We start from the raw sequence: 19,230 nt of genomic DNA on the forward strand, positions 1-19,230 counted from the left end.
CAAACACCTCGATTTCTAAGCCAATAAATGCGGCCTCCTAAAATCAAACTTTTGGCACAAAAATCGAGGTCAACACTAGTCAAACCACCCAAAGTCAACATTAGTCAATGCCTTGAAATCTGCGACCTATTTCACCCAGAAAAACTCGGCCTCCTGCCACACGTGTGTAGAGAGGGAGAGAGAGTTGCCACACGTGCGAAGAAAGAGAGATGCCTCCAATGTTGTACGACTCAATCAAGAAAGAGAAGAAGTGTGATGAGATGATGTCCAAATGAGGAAAAGGTCTCTCCTATTTATACACTTCGTTGAGGGTGAAGAGGCACATCTATTGGGCTTCATGAGCCTACGTTTGATTGTGGCCGACCTTGATAATTTGTCGATAAGAGAAATAAATTCATAATTCCATTTCTACTTATTAGAATGAAATGATCTTTATATCAAAATTGTACCTCTCTGAAAGAGGAATCCAATGCAATAATCATCTCCATCATATGAGTTGTCCTAAGGTGGAAGTTGGCCCTAGTTGCCAATTTTAACACTCCCTCTCAACTAGAGAGAATTCCACCTGCCAATCCATCATCATGCCAACCTGTCATCTTGAACCATCATGCCATCGCTGCTCTGCTTTGCTCTGCTAAACCATGAAGAAATAATGAAGAAGAGGTGATCAAGAGTGTATCATACCACTCTCCACTGACTAAAGTCAGTCCTTGATCCCAGATGAAGTTGTTGAATACCATGCATCCTAGTCATAGGGAGTACGGCAGTACACGATGCATCCATCAATAGTGCTATGGTCCCTAACCAGCTTTTCCCAACTCATTGGCCAGTGAGAGGTACTTCCCATGAGTCCTGGACTCTATGGGTAGGATGTGTGTCGAGGCACAGCAAGAGAAGGTGAACCACTCATCCTGCTCATATACCATAGGAGAAGGTGAACGAATCGTCCTATGCATATGTCAATCGTAGGGGAAGGTGAACCACTCACCCTACACACATGTGAACCGTTATGGGGTATCACAGAAGAAGGTGAACCACTCACCCTGTATCCAGCACACCACTAGGGGAAGGTGAACCACTCACCCTATGGTCGCTCATAGGTAGCTCCAAGAAGTACCCCACGCCCCCAGGAGCTCCCAGAGCTCTGTGTTCAACTCATATGGAACCCTCATCAAGTCTCTCTCGAAAGGTTAAGAATTTGACCTTCCCCAAGGGCTTCGTGAGAATGCATGCAACATGCTCATCTATTCCAATATGTTGGAGCCTAACTGCTCCCCGTTGTACCATATCCCAGATAAAGTGGTACCTAATATGAATGTGCTTGGAGCGGTCGTGGACACAGGATTCTCTGATAGACGAATCCCACTCTGGTTGTCACAGAAGATCATGATGGTCTCTAGCACGTGCTCAAATAGCTCACTGAAGAGCTTCCTCAACCAAACTGCTTCACAACAGGCCATACTTGGAGCAATGTATTCGACCTTGGCGGTGCTTAGTGCAACTGATTTCTGCTTTCTGCTCATCCAAGATATAGAAGAAAACACCAAAGAGAAGCAGCACCCAGACGTGCTCTTACAATCCACCACACTGCCATCCCAGTCAGCATCTGTATATTCATGAAGCCTCAAATCCTTGACAGTGTATCTCAGTCCATAGTGGATTGTGCCTAGGAGATATCTCAAGAGATTCTTAGCAGCAATCTAATGAATGTGATGAGGCTCGACCATATATTGACTCAACGTGTTCACAGCGAAGCATATGTCAGGACAGGAGTTGACCAAGAACATCAGTGCCCCCACAAGTTGACAATACTCGGTAGGGTTCGCCAATCCAGGCCCAGCAGCACTTCCACATAGCTTCTTAAAGTTGAGTTCCATCAAAGTAGTCACGAACTTGCAGTCCACCATCCCACATCTCTCAAGTAGCTTCACAATGTATTTTCCTTGAGAAAGGAAAATCTCACCTAGCTTTTGCCATATCTCCAGCCCTAGGAAATAATGCATCAATCCTAGGTCCTTCATCTCGAACTCGGAAGCCAACTCCCTCTTGCATTGATGAATGAGAGGGTCATCACCTGTCAGGAAGAGATCATCCACATAAAGGACCAGAATGAGGGGTCTGTCTTTTTCAACCTTGAAGTATAGGTTTAGGTCTGCATCACTTCTCGTAAATCTCAGCTTCATAAGATAGCTTCGATCCTCTCATACCAAGCCCTAAGGGCTTACTTCAACCCATAGAAGGTTTTCTTCAACCTGTATACATGTGTCTCACGATCTTAAACTTCGAACCCCTCAAGTTGTTCCACATATACTTCCTCCTTAAGCGAACCATGTAAGAAGGCAGTTTTGACATCCATTTGATGAAGCTTCCATCCTTGCGAGGCAGCAAGAGTTATGATCGAACGAATGGTAGTATATCGAGCAACTGGTGCAAATATCTCATCATAGTCTACTCCTTCCTTTTGAGAGAAGCCTCAAGCTACAAATTTGGCCTTGAATTTCTAAGCACTCCCATGAGCTCCATGTTTGATCTTGTAGAGCCATTTCGAAGTGACCACAGACTTATCCTTGGGCCTAGGAACCACATCCCAGACATCATTCTTCATGATTGATTCATACTCTTCGTTCATCACGTCCTTCCAAACCTTTTGCTTCACTGCTTTTTCAAATGTATAAGGCTCAAATTTTACAATGGTACTCATGGCAACTAAGTACCCTTAGTATCTATTTAGCTTCTTGCTTTCATGAAATGTCCCCCTCAATGTAATGTGTTTCTCGGCATCTTCAAGAGTATCTTTGAGCCATAAAGGCCTCTTTCTTGTAGTAGAAGGCTCACTAGGAGGTGGATCAATGGGATCCATCAGGCATCAATTCATCCTGCTTTTCAGCATCAACATCATCATTGGCCTTCTAGGAATAGGAAGATCTTGAATCTTTCTGAGTGCAGAATCTTCATCGAAAGTGACATCATGACTTAATTCCACTTCCCTTTGACTAGGCACATAGCTTCTATATGCCTTTGAAGTTTCACTGTAGCCCACAAATGTTCCTTTCTTCCCAGATGCATCTAGTTTGTTTCTTTTCTCTTTCGACACATGAAAGTCTACAAGACAACCAAATATTCTAAAATGAGAAACATCAGGTTTCTTACCGATGAATACTTCTTCAGGTGTCTTGAAGTCCAAAGCTTCAAGTGGGCATCGATTTTGGACATATACAGTGGTGCTGGCAATTTCTCCCCATAAGAACTTCGGAAGACCTTAATCATGAAGCATAGCCCAGGTGGCTTCTATGATGGTATGATTCTTCCTTTCAACAACACCATTTTGTTTAGGAGTATAAGCGATTGTAGTCTCCCTCTTAATGCCAACTTCTCTACAATAGTCTTTGAATTAATTAGACTCATATTCAGTCCCATTATCAGTCCTCAAAATTTTGATCTTCTTCCCTATTCAATTCTCAAATAAGGCTTTGAAGGGGAGGAACCATTTCAATACTTCGTTCTTCTTCTTTACGAAATAGACCCATGTCTTGCGAGAGAAGTCATCCACAAAAATAGCATAATACAAATATCCACCCAAAGATGTCACGTGCAACATACCTGATAGATCAAAATGGACCAATTGAAGAATGTCAGTGGTTTGCGTCTCACTTGAAGGGAATGGTCCCCTTGTATGTTTTCTAGCTTCACATCCCTGACAAACACCTTCATGATTTAAGTTGAATTTGGGCATCCCTATGAAGGTGAGCAAATCTTTGATGCCATAATTCAGATTGAAGAGAGGTGTCACAAATCATTGCTCCCAACGGACTTCCTTCAACCTAATAGAGACCTTCAAACCTGAATCCTAGAGTGAATGCATCTCTTGGATTCCTTTGCCAAAGACGACCCTTCCCATCAATGAATGACACCTTAAAACCTTTGCCTTCCATCGCAGAAATAGAAACTAGGTTCTTTTGCAAATCAGGTACATATAACACTTCTTGTAGGTGAAGGGTTTGACCTTGATTTAAGTGAAGAGCGACGGTCCCAATTCCTTTCACAGGATAACTGGCATTATCCCCAGTATAATCTCCATATTTGTGTCCTTCTCAACCAAGTTTGAGAGGGCTTCTTTGTACCCAATGAAGTGCCTTGAGGCACCACTATCAATCAACCAATGGTCCAATGTATCCGGAGGAGAGGTGGTGGAGAGGGCAGAAATAAGATAAAATTCTTTTTGCTTTACAACATTAACTTCATCATACCTGGAGTTTCTCAACTTCTTGGGAGGATGACCATTTCCATTTCGAGCAGTGGGAGCATTCCTCTTTCCTTTGTTGTTGAACTTGTTGTTCCTTTGATTGTCGTTGCCCTTAAAGTTATTATTATTGTCATCATCTCTTGGAGTATCCTTCTTGTGAGGACACTCTCTAGCGAAGTGGCCAAACCTGTTACAATTGAAGCACCTTCCTTTTCTTCCTTCTTTGAATCCCGGCTTGAACCCTTGTCCTTGATTCCTTGGACCAGCATTGTTCCTTCTTCTAGAATGAGCGGAGAAGGCAGTAGGATTGTTTCCATTTGAGGGCTTGTCTCTTTCCATCATCCTTATTTCTTCTTGAGTGCATCTAGCCAATAGTTCCTCAAATCCCGGAATCCTATCATTGTTGAGAATGGTAGTGTTGAACACATCCCAATCTCTTGTAAGACCTCCAAGTGCAATAAGGGATAGCTCCCTGTCACTAGTGACTTCTCCAATAGATAGGAAATCATTCTTGATCTCAATGATCCTCATGAAGTAGGATTGGAAGGATTTTCCTCTATCCATCTTGATGTCTTTCAACTTCTTGAGAAAGAGAATTTGATTTGCATTGTTCACTTTGAACATCCGAACCAACCTTTCATACATCTCCTTAGATGTTTCCAAATCAAAAATATATGCAACCAAAGGCTTATGAATAAAATCAACAATAATCTTCTTAGCTTTTACCTCACCTTTCTTGTGCTTGGTTTGAGCAACAGTAGATGCATTTGAAGGAAGCTCTGTTATTCTTCCTTTGACATAGTCCATGGCATCATTCTCTTCCAACATCAAATCCAAAGTCATCTTCCATGCATGATAGTCGGATTTCTCCTTAAGCTTGTCCTCATATTTGAAGAAAGAGGTAGTCATCCTCAGGACTAGTTCCAAGTCCTTGTCCAACAGCTTCCCTTGGTGATTGCTTGGCTTCACTCTTGCTTGGGCTTGGTCTTCACCTCAGCTCCGATTCCATGTTAATTTTAGATAACAATGGTATGTTCTATGCTTAAGACAATTTACTTCAATGTTCCTTTAGCAGCCTAATGACAAATTCTAACTATATCCAGTAGCAATCACATTAACTTATAAACATTGACAGTAAATGCAAATAGAACATAAAATTATATGCAAAAGACAAGTCAAGACAAGAGGGCACAAGATGTGGCAGATACCAAGGACAAACCCTAATGTGGAGAAACTCTTTGATCAAATGTTCTTATTATTCATCAATAATTCAACAGAGAGAGAGAGTACAAATGTCATAAGCCCAAAACAGATCTGTCAAATCAACAGTCAAATCAGCCCTAGCCAGAAAGTCAACGGTGGTCAAAGTTGCCCCAAAACATCCTCCAAACAGCAATCCAATTCGACCTTCCAGGAGAGTCAAATTCAGCCCAAATTCTTTGGTCAAAACCCAGTCAAAGGAGAGAGAAAGTCACAATAATTTTCTGTGGTCAAAACATAAGTCAACGTTGGTCAAACTGTACCAAAACACCACGATTTCTGAGCCTATAAATGCGGCCTCCTAAAATTGAACTTCTGGCACAAAAATCAAGGTCAACACTAGTCAACGCCCTGAAATCTGCGACCTGTTTCACCCAGAAAAACTCAGCCTCCTGCCACATGAGCGAAGTAGAGAGGGAGAGACAGCTACCACACATGCAAACTCAGACATATGCCTCCAATGTTGTACGACTCAATCAAAAGAGAGAAGATGTGATGAGATGATGTCCAAAAGAGGAAAAGGTCTCTCATATTTATACACTTCGTTGAGGGTGAAGAAACACATCTATTGGGCTTCATGAGCCTACATTTGACTATGGCCGACCTTGACAATTTGTCCATAAGAGAAATAAATTCATAATTCCATTTCTGCTTGTTAGAATGAGATGTTCTTTATATCAAAATTGTACCTCTCTGAAAGAAGAATCCAATGCAATAATCATCTCCGTCATATGAGTTGTCCTAAGGTGGAAGTTGGCCCTAGTTGCCAATTTTAACACCACCCAATGCAGCTTGAATTAAGATTAATTAGCAAGTAATATTGTTATTGAGCAGTGTGAATGTTAGAAGATACGATCAAATTGAATCAATATGACACTCAATAAAATGAAAAGTGAAAGACCAGTGCCTTAATAACAACGCTCAAATATAGACTAAAATACTTGCACAATAACAAAAGATATTACAAGTTATAAAATAGGCAATGTTGCAAGACAAAGTTAGTACAACAAATCAAGAGATTATAAGCAATTACAACTATGAGCAATAAGATTTAAATACAATTTGCAAGGAAAGAAAGCTTGTACTTCAAGTAAAGATGTTTTAATGATATTCAAAGAGAATAAGCATGAAATTAACAAGTACAAGGATATTAAAGTAAATCTTGCAAGTAATTCATCAGCCCATAATTCCAATTACATTAATTAATTGAAATGCGAGAGATGAAAATGCTAGATGATAAATGCAAGACTAGACTATGTGAGATGCAAGGATATTGGTTGATTTTAAGCTATATGCCTAGCCTATGGGTGAATGCCTTTTCCTCAATTGTCAAAGCTTGTCTTAGAACAAGGTTGTTGGAAGAAGTGTTGGGGAAGAACTAAATAGCCTCATTAACGATACCTACCCAGGGCTTCTAACAGCCCAAGTGCCTCTGTTCCTACAAGGGACTAGGCCACAAGAGAACTACAAGGTCACCTATTTTAACCGTAGTTTAAGGGTCGAGCTTCTTAAATTGAGAGGTGGAGAAGGTTGTCTTAAGATCTCTTTTCTGCTTCTCTTCCTTGAATATCGAACTTATTGAATGAGTGCTCCAAATAGGTCGAACTGCCTCTATATATAGCCTTTTTGTTGGATCGAATTGCCCTAATGTAGACCAACTTCATGGGGACAAGGCCAACTTGGTGTGGAGGTGACAAATAACCTTTTTGACTCAAAAATAATTCTTTTTACATGATACAAAAGCCTAAGAAGGGTCTAATAAAAATGACAATGACTCTAATTACTCAAGACAAAACCTAGAAGCCTTTAATGGAGGCTTTGACCTAGAAAACATTGACCCAAGCATGAAACCCATGCTTTAATAAGTCATTTTCTTTAAACATAAAATTTCTTTTTGATAAGTACAATTATGAAGACCGACACTAGTTACATTCTTTAACACTCCCTCTTAAATAGGGAGGTATTCATAATTACATACATATAAAGGTACATGGAAGATCTCAAAATGAAATGAACTATGAAGAGTTCTAGCACACTCAATGCTACAGATTAGATACCTGACCAGGGTACTCTAATTGGGTGGGACTAAGGTGAACTCAAGCTTTAGCCACTCTAGGTACCATCAGGGTTTTAAGATCTATCACCAAACCCAGAGATCTAGGTGTGTATCCAAGGTCTGAGCTCCATGACCAACGACGCCCTCCCTACTTCTAGTTCTAGACATCAACACATAGGTCGACCAAATGTCCTCCCAAGCATCTTGCCATAAGATGCTTCATCTCTCCCTATCAACTAAATCTGTAACATCAACCAATCCAAGCATGCTTCTAAAATATTCAAACTTCTTATTCGGAAGAGATTTCGTTAACACATCAGCTACTTGTTCATCCATCGAAATATATTGTAGCTTCACGACCCCATCTTGTACCAAACTCCTAATGTAGTGGTACTTGTTGTTGATATGCTTTGTCCTTGCATGAAATACGGGGCCTTTAGACATCTTGATGTTGCTTTGATTATCACAATTTATCATCGTAGGATCCAAAGGCTTTCCAAACAAATCTGACAAGAGTTTTATTAACCAAACAGCTTCTTTTCTTACTTCACATGCAGCAACATATTTTGCTTTGGCACTACTTAACACAACAAGGTCTTGTTTTCTACTTATCCATGAAATCATTGCAGATCCCAAACTGAAACATCCAGTGTGGGATCTGTAATGATTTCATGGATAAGTAGAAAACAAGACCCCAATCGAAATCGGTAAAACCTGTTAACTTAACTTCCTTTCCATCATACTTTAGGCAGTGATGTATTGTGCCATGTAGGTGTCTCAAGATATGCTTGGCAGTTATCCAATGGTCATGACAAGGCTCCAACTGAAATTGACTAAGAAAATTTATAACAAAACATATATCAGGTCTCGTATTTACCAAGTACATCAAAGAACCCACCAACTTACGATAGCTAGTAGGATCGACGAGACTAGATTCGGAGCTTCTCAACTTCTTGAGATTAGTGATCATGGGAGCAGTCATAGCCTTAGAATCCATCATACCAAACTTTTGTAACATCTTGATTATGTACTTCCCTTGACCAAGATATATCTCACTGGGTTTCTGCCAGACTTCCAAGCCCAAGTAATAATGCATGAGTCCCAAATCTTTCATTTCAAATTTTGTTGCCAACATTTTCTTGCATTCTAGAATTTTGTGCTCCACACCTGTAATAAACAAATCATCCACATATAGTAGTATAATGACAGGTTCATTCTTCACTATCTTGATGTAGAGGTTTGCATTGGCAAAACTTTTGACGAACCCAATCCTTAAGAGATATGCATTCATTCTTGCATACCAAGCCCTAGGAGCTTGCTTCAAGCCATATAGAGCTTTGTTGTGTTTGCAAACATGTGTATCCCTGCTATTTATTTCAAAGCTTCCGGTTGTTCAATGTATACTTCTTCATCAATGGTTCCATTTATAAATGTTGTTTCGACATCCATTTGATGGATATTCCATCCCATAGTAGGAGCTAGTGAAACCAAAGATCTTATAGTGGTATACCTGGGAGTAGGAACAAAGGTTTTTCATAGTCTATTCTTTTTGTGAGAAACCTCTTGCTATGAATCTAGCTTTGTATTTATCTATGCTTCCATCAACGACATGTTTGATTTTGTAAATCCATTTGGAGGTGACAACCAATTTGTCACTTGGTCTAGGAACGATTTCCCAAACCTCATTCTTCATGATGGATTGATATTCTTCCTGCATCGCCTTCTTCCATTCTTCTTGATGAGCAGCTTCTTCAGAGGTAGTTGGTTATGCTTCTATCAATTTTGTCATGTAATATCTCTTCTATTAATTTTGTTGCATATCCTGAATATCTCTTTAGTCTTTTGCTTTCTCTAAAAGATCCTTTAGTTGCTCCATGTCCTTTGACATCTTCAAGTGTAGCTTTTAACCAATTTGGCCTCTTCTTCATTTTGGGAATGATTATAGGTTGAATAGGCTCACTTGGTCCTTCTTCTTCTTGGTTTGTAGTTGTCTTGTCATGATGCTCTTCTTCTTCAAATAGCGGTATATCTTCCTCATCATATTCGATTGGTATATCTTTGGATCTTTTGTAGGCATGGTTTTCATCAAATATAACATCCCTGCTAACTTCAATTTGTCTTCCTTCCTTGATGTAGATTCTATAAGCCTTTGATGAAAGATTATAGCCAACGAAGATCCCTTTTATGCTTATAGAATCCAACTTCTTTCTCGTCTTTTGGAACATGGATGTAGCAAGACACCCAAAGATTTAGAGATGATCTACACATGGCTTCTTCCCTAGGAATGCTTCTTCCAGTGTCATATTGTCAACAATTCTATGAGGACTTCTATTTTGCATATATATTGTTGTCATGGTTGCTTCTCCCCATAGAAATTTTGGTAGATCTTGATCAAATATCATAGTTCTTATGCATTCTTCAATTTTTCTATTCTTCCTTTTTGCAACTCCATTATGCTCGAGGTTGTACAGAACAATGAGCTCCCTCTTAATACCTGCTTCTTTACAATATGCAATCAACTCTTTTGAAGTGTATTCCCCTCCATTGTCAGGTCTCAAAGTTTTTATCTTTCTTTCGGTGAAGGTCTCAACTTCGGATCTAAATTACTTGAACTTTTCAAATACTTCGCCCTTTGTCTTGAGAAGATAGAACCATGTTTTTCTAGAGTGATCATCAATGAAGCTCACATAGTAAAGATGGCCTCCAAGAGATATATTATAAATTGGCCCGCACACATCGGAAGAATGAGGTCTAGTATCTCTTTAGACCTTGTATCACTGCTTGTAAAAGGTTTCCTAGTATTCTTTCCCAAAGCACATCCCTTGCATACTCCTTCAGGATCTCCCTTGATGTTGGGTATGCCCTTTACCATTTGACTAAGAGAGGATATTATCTTGTAATGAATATGCCCATATATTCTATGCCAAAGTTCGATAGGGTGGATCTCCATGTAAACTAGGGCTTGATAACTCTATATAGTCTTCCTTCACAAACTCCACTAACCTTTGCCTTTTCAATATTTGAATCCTTTCCCCAAACCAAAACTTTACCATCTACAAAGGCAACCCTATCTCCTTTATCTTCTAAACAAGAGATGGAAAGTAAAAAAAAAAATCAAACCTGGGACATAGAGTATGTTGTTGAGGTGTAGCTTTGCTCTGCGTTCCAACTTCAATGATGTAGATCCAAGGCCCTTGACTACATAATTGTTGTTGTCTCCTAGCTCTACTGCATGAGATGATGGTTTACTTGATAGAGTATGAAGTTGTCCACTTTCTCCTGTCATATGTCTTGATGCTCCACTATCAATGATCCATGCATTGTGATCATCAAGAGTACCTATAAGTGCATCCAAGAATCCTTCACTCTTGACTCTCCTAGATAAATTGTAGATGATTTTTCCAGTCCATCTTCCTACAACTTTCATGATATTGAGACCCATCTTCAAATAACTTGCCATCGAGGGAGTAACCTTTTCTTCCAACCCTACATTTCCTTTATTTAAGTGATTGCCAACAAAGTGATCTTCAACCTTCTTCCACCTTAGCTCTGAAACCATGTTGAGAAATCAATGCTTATAGGAATTAGGGTTTGATTTTTATTTCTTGATAATTACTTGTGAATTATGTTGGCTTCTTTTACTTCTTTATTGGTTTATCTTTCATCAAGCAATAACGAAATTATATGTATATGAAGACCACAAGAATAAGAGACACAAGATGTAGGCATTCAACCAGGGCAAAACCCCTTCAAGGGGAAAACCCAGTCCAACTCTTCCATTAGTAGATTCAAATCAAGATGAGACAATCCAATACCCTTTAGACCTAGAAAAAGACCCCCTCCAACCACCAAGCCAACCCTTCCTTTCAATAGATGATCCCTATCAAAGTCTCTAAGTGACAACTTCCCAGTAGCAGCTTCAATCCAGAATTTCGGACCCTAGCAACAGATTTTGGCCCCCAAATACAAAACTTCGAACCTGCAATAAACTTAGAATTTTGGCCTTAGCAACTGACCAGAAACTGCACGCGTGAGAGATAAATAGCCCAAAAACTCGAATTAGGTCTTCCCAACTTCTTTCGTCCTTGTCCAGCTATTTTGACTCTCTTTTCTACTTCTCTTCCTTGAAGATCGAACTTGTTGAGTGAGTGCTCCAAATAGGTCGAACTACCTCTCTATATATAGCCTTTCTACTGGGTCAAATTGCCCTAATGTAGGCCGACTTCATGGGGACAAGGCTGACTTGGTGTGGAGGTCACAAATAATCGTTTTGACTCAAAAATAATTATTTTTACATGATACAAAAGCCCAAAAAGGGCTTAATAAAAATGACAATGACTCGAGACAAAACCTAGAAGCCTTCGATGGAGGCTTTGACGTAGAAACAATTGACCCAAGGTCACGTTCTTTAATAATAAAATTTATTTTTGACGAGTACAATTATGAAGACCAACACTAATTACATTCTTCAACATTCATTGTTAGGCCAACTTAGTCTTGGCGGGGTAATTTGACACTTTTTGACTCAAATTAATTCTTTTAACTTGTTACAAGATGCCCAATGGGATCTTTTACATATGACAATGACTCTATTGACTTCTTGACTCTATGACAAACCCTAGAAGCACACAATGGGTGCTTGACCTAAAATAAATTGATCTTGAGCATGAAACCCATGCTATAAAAAATAATAATAATAATTTTCTTTTCTTTTTACAACATACAATAATCAAGAGTACATTACATATTATGAAGACCAAACCTAGTTACATATTTGAACAACTCTCGACCTCTAAATTCTCTGACGATGAAGTTTTACACAACACCTCATTGGGAAAAATAATTCTCTATTGCAAGTCTATGTTGTGTTTTATAGTACAGCTAGGAGGCATCCCTCAAGATTCTTGGAACAACTCAAAATAGCATTATAAAAAATAGTCTAGCTACTTTCACTCATACAACTCCTCCTGCGATAGTGGAGCTTGGCACAATGAAACCTCATAGTCACAATTCCTCCTACAATAGTGGATTCAACTGTTTCAAGGAAGCTTACACGTAGTGTGGGATTATGCAGTCATGCATATCATTGTGATGACATTTCTAGATAAGGAGCTCCATCACTGCTAGTCGCAAGATAAGACTTTAGTTGTTGCAAAAAAGTGCATCAATTTAAGGTACTAATACACTTTGAATTGGAAGGGGTGATCGCCAACTTGCAAAGGTATTTCTTTCTATTGAGAATAGTATAGATGGTGCAAAGTTTGTATAATTGCCCCCTGTGTGGCATATCTAAGCCTACAAACTAGAAGTTGGACAAGTATATTCAATTTCTAGTTGTGTTTGATAGTACAGCTAGGAGGCACCCCTCAAGGTTCCTAGAACAACTCAAAATAGCATTATAACAAATCATCCAACTACTTTTACTCAAGCAATTCCTCCTACGGTAGTGGAGCTTGGTACAATGAGACCTCATAGTCACAACTCTAATGGAAAGATCAATCTTCTCTTCCTTTGAACACAAAATAAGAAAAGTAAATTGCCTTAAGGCTTTAATCAATCTCTAAGCTTCAACAACAAAAACTAGCACAAAAGGTGTTGGATCTTTCTATATGATCATTAAATAAGTTTGTTTATCCTTGACTACTACCAATTCTTCCTTAGGTAGTGGATTGCCCCTCAATCCCACCTCTATGGATTATCAAAGATGACACCATACACATTCAATGGAATAACATTGATCTCTATTTCCTCAATATAATTAGTTAAGATGGTGCGCTTGACCTTACATTTGCGCAGAAAGATGAAACATCTTCATCTATTCATATTCTTTATATACAATAATTAACAAAAATTCAAATCACACCGACATTGTTTGGTTGTGTGTTTACAACAAAATCAGCGTACCAAATTGCACAACAAATGTTAGCATAACCAAAATTCTTCTTGTTCGACCAAATTGCAAAAATGGTAAGCAACAAGGAATTTAGCGCATCCACAACACAATATTCTCTATCACTCTCATTTAAACCAAAGGTTGATCACAACAATGTGCTTCTAGAGCCATTCATGTTGTGCTATTTCACACCTTCAAGCACACAAATTTGGAACAAACTTCTCTCTAGTACAACTCTAACAATCATGGACTTTGTCTTTGAGCTCCTTCTCGACCAATTGTACCAACTCAACTTGTGACCACGTCAGCACAAAGGGGCTACTCATTCCAACAATTCAAAAGTTAGTTTTCTTTTTTGTGTCCCTTACGCTGCTAGATATTAAAAACTATCACAACTATATAAATTAAATGGCTGGTAAACATCGATAGATATCAAAGCACTTACCTCATGATACATATAACATTGTCAAAATTTTAAAAAATCATAAAAATTAACTAAATTATAACTTTATTATTAGTAGTACCAGTTATAAAAAGAGTTAATATTTGAGTTTTATATATATATATATATATATATATATATATATATATATACGGGCCAATACCATGGCTTACTAATACTACATGTCCAAAAAATCATAACTCATGTTCATATGACATTTTTTTAATTAATTAATTTTATTAAAAGAGTAGAAAAAGCATAATTATTTTTAAAATAAATCTCCGACTTTTAATTTATAACTATTACTAAAAATACTTTATAATATTCTATAGAGATTAAATTCTTGTATTTTTTATAGTGATTCACGGACACTAAGTGGTCGCTACATCCACGCGAAAATTCAAGCAGATCAACCCCGATGGGAATCAAATCTCGTCAGCCAAAATAGCAGGGCCTAACCCCAAGGGCGTCGAGGAGAATTGACCATGTTACCTTCCAATAGGCGAGGTAATTGGCAACCGGAACTCGACCAATTAAGCTAACCCTTGGGGCTTATAGAGATTAAATACTTATCATCCTTATTAATAAATAAATAATTAAAATTGGAAACCTATAGATGGAATGGAATAGATGTAATAAATTAGACTTATTCAAAATAGATGGAATAGATGTAATAAATTAGACTTATTATGTGAACTCTGATTTGAAAAATGAACCAGAATGAAAAGAACAAGGGATCTCGCAAAATTAGAAAAGAGAATAGGGGATGGAGTTTTTTACTTTTAAAATCAAAATGCAGCGAGAAATATCCAAAAAGAGAGGTATGGTCGATATGTAAACCAGAGTAAAATTTCACTTGCCTTTTGAGGTTTGGTCTCTTCTGTACTTCTAGCCACTGCATCATCATTGGGCGGTTTCAGTACCAGACTGTTACCAAAGAAAAGGCATGCATAAATGTTTCAGTTGCCAAAATCACCAGATTATAGCTGATTGAGGACATTCAACTTATTAGTTGAAATATATTAAAGAATCACCTGGCGGAGCTTGTATCGAGAACGGAGGTGTTTCCTGGCAAATTAGGTGGAAGATTGGCCTGCATGTGTTGCAGTTTCTTTTGTTGATGCAATGATAGTTTGATCAGCTCCTATAATATCAACGAATATCTGAATTTCTTCAATAAATTTATCAACGTAGACAACTAAAATAAATAAATTTTATTCAAGCACATTTCAGGACCTGAGCTCTGGGCAAAGCTTCGGCCTCTTCCTTGAGATGCAGTTTGATCGCCTCGATTTGATGTTCCATGCCTGTCACCACCGAATCCACTGCCGCAAAATCGGCAATACTGCTACTCACGTTCACTGCCAAAACATAAAATCATTTAAAACCTGAATCCAGATACAGATTTCGTAATTAACAGCTTTTAAACAGCGTAACCCTGAAAACTGATGTCGAACCGTGCAAAAATATATATATATCCTTTGAAATGGAGAAAAAATAGACAGAAAGGCCTGGACCCCGATCTTAAAAAACAAGGGTTAAGAGAACAGAGGGTTTACCATTTCGAGTTATAATCATTTCCTGCAATTCGGCAATACGGCGGTTGAAGGAAACCATGAGACACTCGAGAGAAGACGCTGCCTCTTTTGCAGATGAATCCATCAGATTGCTGTCTGTCAAAGGTGCATCGCAGATTCAAATTTAATGAGCAAAATATAAAGAAGGCACCTTCCACATGGTATAAAGACAGTCTATCACGCTCTTTTGTATTTCTCCCGCCAAATTAAAATCAAAAGCAAAATGGTATGCTTCTAATATGTCCATTCAATCGTTCGCACGTTCAAACCTCTCACCCTAAAAATAAATCATTTTTTTATTACTATTTTTAATTTTAAGATCGTTGTTAAGCTAGACATTAAATCATTTTTTTATTACTATTATCTAATTTTAAGATCGTTGTTAAGCTAGATATTAAATTGATATATGGACTTTTAATTTTGTTCGTGAGACAAGGGACCCATTTTTATGTAACTATTCACTGCTAAAGCTACAAAAAATCAATAAAATTATTTTATAATTTTTAGTTTGTTATAGATCATCAGTTAATAATCTGCACAACATAGATCCTCAGGTATTAATCCGCAAATATATGTGAATTAAATGTTTATGAAAGAAATTCAAAGAGAAATGGGTAAATTTACAATGGCTAAGATATGGGAAAAAGGGGGCAGTTGGGGTTCTCTTTGATCAATAAAGAAAGAAAAGAAGAAACATTTTAGGGAATTGGCAAAATCTTTAACAATTATTTTAGAGTTACTTTAATTTTATCTTAACTCTATGGTGAGAGTATCAAAGCTTTTGAAGTGTAAACTTCTTTTAAAATAAAAAGAAATTTGATCTTTATTCAAAATTAAGATAGATCTAAGCTAGTTTAAATGATCTTAATTAACTATGTTAATATTATTTATTTTAATCTTAATTAAACTTATTTATATAATTTGCAAATAATTATATCCAGTTAAAAAAATATTATAATAATAGTGAAATGAAATTGTTAATATTACAAAGAATTATATACTCTAGTTACTAATTATCCTTAAGATTCCAATTATTCTCTTTAGAAAATTAATTGGAATTTTATGTCTTTTAAATAGGTTACATAAGAAAATAGTATCATGGGAAAAACCATGGTTTAAGAATACCGTGGACAAAACCATGAATTGTCAAAACCGAATTCGATAGTTTAATTTAAGTTTATAATTTTACAGTTAAAATTATAATTAGCAATTACACCACATGTTGTAAAGGAAACGCCATAAAGTAGTAGCATAAAAAAGAGTGGCATGGAAAAAAGAAGTTCTTAGTGGTCATTGTAGCTTAACTTATGCAAATAACATATTGGAAATTATTTATTGATTGTTGTCACATGTTTGTCCTTTGCTAGTGCTGAGTTTGGATAAAATTGTTGTGAGAATGTTCATTTCTTCTACAATCATCTGCAACAAAACATAGTACTCATAGCAGAAACTAAATTAGGCAAGATGAGTTCCTTTGTAGCGTGACTATAAAGAAGAAATGATTGTGGCAAATTAAATAGTGACAATGTTGGCTACTCTCAACCTTCTTCGCTTACCTGAACACCATCAACAATGCATTGGTCATTAACATCAAAGGGGTGCATAACGAACCCAAACGCAATTGCTTCAAAGACTGTCCTAATACCAACTGAGATGATACCAACAAAATGACATGGGAAGTAAAATGACAATTATCATGACTACAATGACAATGACATTGGTAATTTTAAATCTTGTATCAAAATATTTATAAGGTAAATATTGAAATATTAAGAAGTTAAATATAATATTTTTTTAATTGATGTAAAATTATATTAATATTTAAGTGAAAAAAATTATAGTCTAAATTGTCTAGAATCTGGTAGGAGTTTCTTGGAATTATAAGTTTGAGTTGTAAACTTTTCACAATCCGAGTCTCTCAGGGGTAGGGTAGGGTGTTGAATCCATATATGTAGTTAAAAACTCATTTTAAACAACAAAATTAATATTTGGCCAAAAAAAATAATGAGATTCCGACCAAAACTCCAAAACATAGCATGTTTAGTTAATACATTTTATAATACTTTTAATTAAAACTAGCAAAATATATATATATATATATATATATATATATTCGTTTCTATTTTTATTATAGACTATATTTTTTAATTTTGTGTATATTTTATTTTTATTTTGAAAGAGACATGTGTCAACTTGAGTTAGAGCATGGAAGAACTTACACATCTCTCTTATGAATTGTAGAATGTGCCTCTCGGAAAAACTCACAATCATCAAAACTTGATATGATACCTATATAATAGAGACATATTATTAAAAACATAGAACAACTTTCAAACCACAAAACTAAACATAAATGTGGAGGATAAAGATTAAATACTCTATTCGCTTACTACTCCCTACAGAAATACAAAGAATACAAATTTGTCCACACAAAGGGCATTCTTGCCTCAGACCATCATCATAATGTCACAATATGCTTACATTCTTTCATAATGTTAATGCTTCATTTATAGCTATAATACAAGGATTGTTGCAAGTAGCCATGTTTAAAAATTATACATTAACCAACATGGGGAGTTATATTGTTCTAGTAATTGATCTTGGTTTCCAATTTTAGTCTTCTACATGTTCTAACCAGCTTGCTCTCCATAGTTGTATTCACAACTACACTTTGTAGTCGCAAACCACAAGTTGCAGTTCTCCTCTACAATAACTCCTGTTATTTTCTGCAAGCCCCCATAAACCTTCTTTCAAATCTTCATTTAGGAGTCTTCTTGTTTGCAATATCCCTTTGTAAATTTCCAAGGAACTTGTGTATGTCATCAACCTAATCACAATACTGGAAGTTTGCATCCTGCAATCTTAATAATTTTTGCAACATTGGTTTACAAGTCCAAAAAAATCTGCAATAGGACCGTGCGATTATGTGGAACTCTCAGAGGAATGTCTTGTGTAGAAATAGATTTAAAGATTGAGAATGCAATTTTCTACTAGTCTCCTATGTGTCAATGCCAAAGTTCAACACAAAAACATTGCACTCCTTCAATTGAGTCTAGATTACTTATCAGTTTTCTTGTTTCCATAAAACAACAGGCACGTATACAATAGATCTTCCCATCATATGATATCTTCTAATGAATTCCAATACTTGATTCTGAGCTTCCCATGGAAATCCTCTTGATTAATTGCAACGTTGAGCTATGTAATATTCAAAGTTGAAAACTTTTTCTTGAATGGCCTTACTCATACCCATGAACTAGCCCCTGCTAAAAAGTCTTCCATGGGTTCCTAGGGCTCATTTCAACTGTCCCAACAAGACTTTTGAACACTTACAAATCTAATCTAGACCATTTCTGAATTGCCAACACATTTCCAACAGCTCCATGCTATTTGCATTGAGGGCCATAAACATTGATAAAACTTGATAAAAACACAATGTTCCCATTTTATCTCACCCTTTGCCTTGTTGCACATAACCTGCCAACTAAATTATCGATCAACATTTCTAGAATGTTCTCACTTGTCATATGGTTGTTAATCTCAATTTTTCCAAGGTTGAAATTCAATAGACTTACCATGATCACAAGGGGCAACTTCAATTTATTTTAGATGTTCATACTATATATATCTTAGAAAGTCAAGTTTATGAAAGGCCCATTCTTACTTATCAATAAATAGCATACCACTAAAAAATAGAGTATGATTTCCATTGATATATATATATATATATATATATATATATATATATATATATATATA

At 36.8% G+C, this 19,230-nt stretch overlaps 1 protein-coding gene across 1 annotated transcript in view; it reads right to left on the bottom strand.

Moving 5' to 3' along the window:
* The window catches only part of LOC149140558 (spindle/kinetochore-associated-like protein), a 101,977-nt gene extending 86,294 nt beyond the window's left edge, over positions 1-15,683 (bottom strand). The window contains exons 1-3 of the mRNA XM_089447562.1: positions 15,454-15,683; positions 15,131-15,255; positions 14,939-15,038 (exon numbers count right to left, since the gene is read on the bottom strand). Coding sequence (XP_089303688.1) covers positions 14,939-15,038; positions 15,131-15,255; positions 15,454-15,556 — 328 coding nt within the window. The 5' untranslated portion in view covers positions 15,557-15,683. The remainder of the gene's footprint in view (positions 1-14,938; positions 15,039-15,130; positions 15,256-15,453) is intronic.
* Between the last annotated feature and the right edge of the window lie 3,547 nt (positions 15,684-19,230).

This window comes from Pinus tabuliformis, chromosome X, assembly GCF_031772625.1.
Source record: "Pinus tabuliformis cultivar Carrire ecotype Pingquan chromosome X, CPIR1, whole genome shotgun sequence".
Lineage (NCBI taxonomy): Eukaryota > Viridiplantae > Streptophyta > Pinopsida > Pinales > Pinaceae > Pinus > Pinus tabuliformis.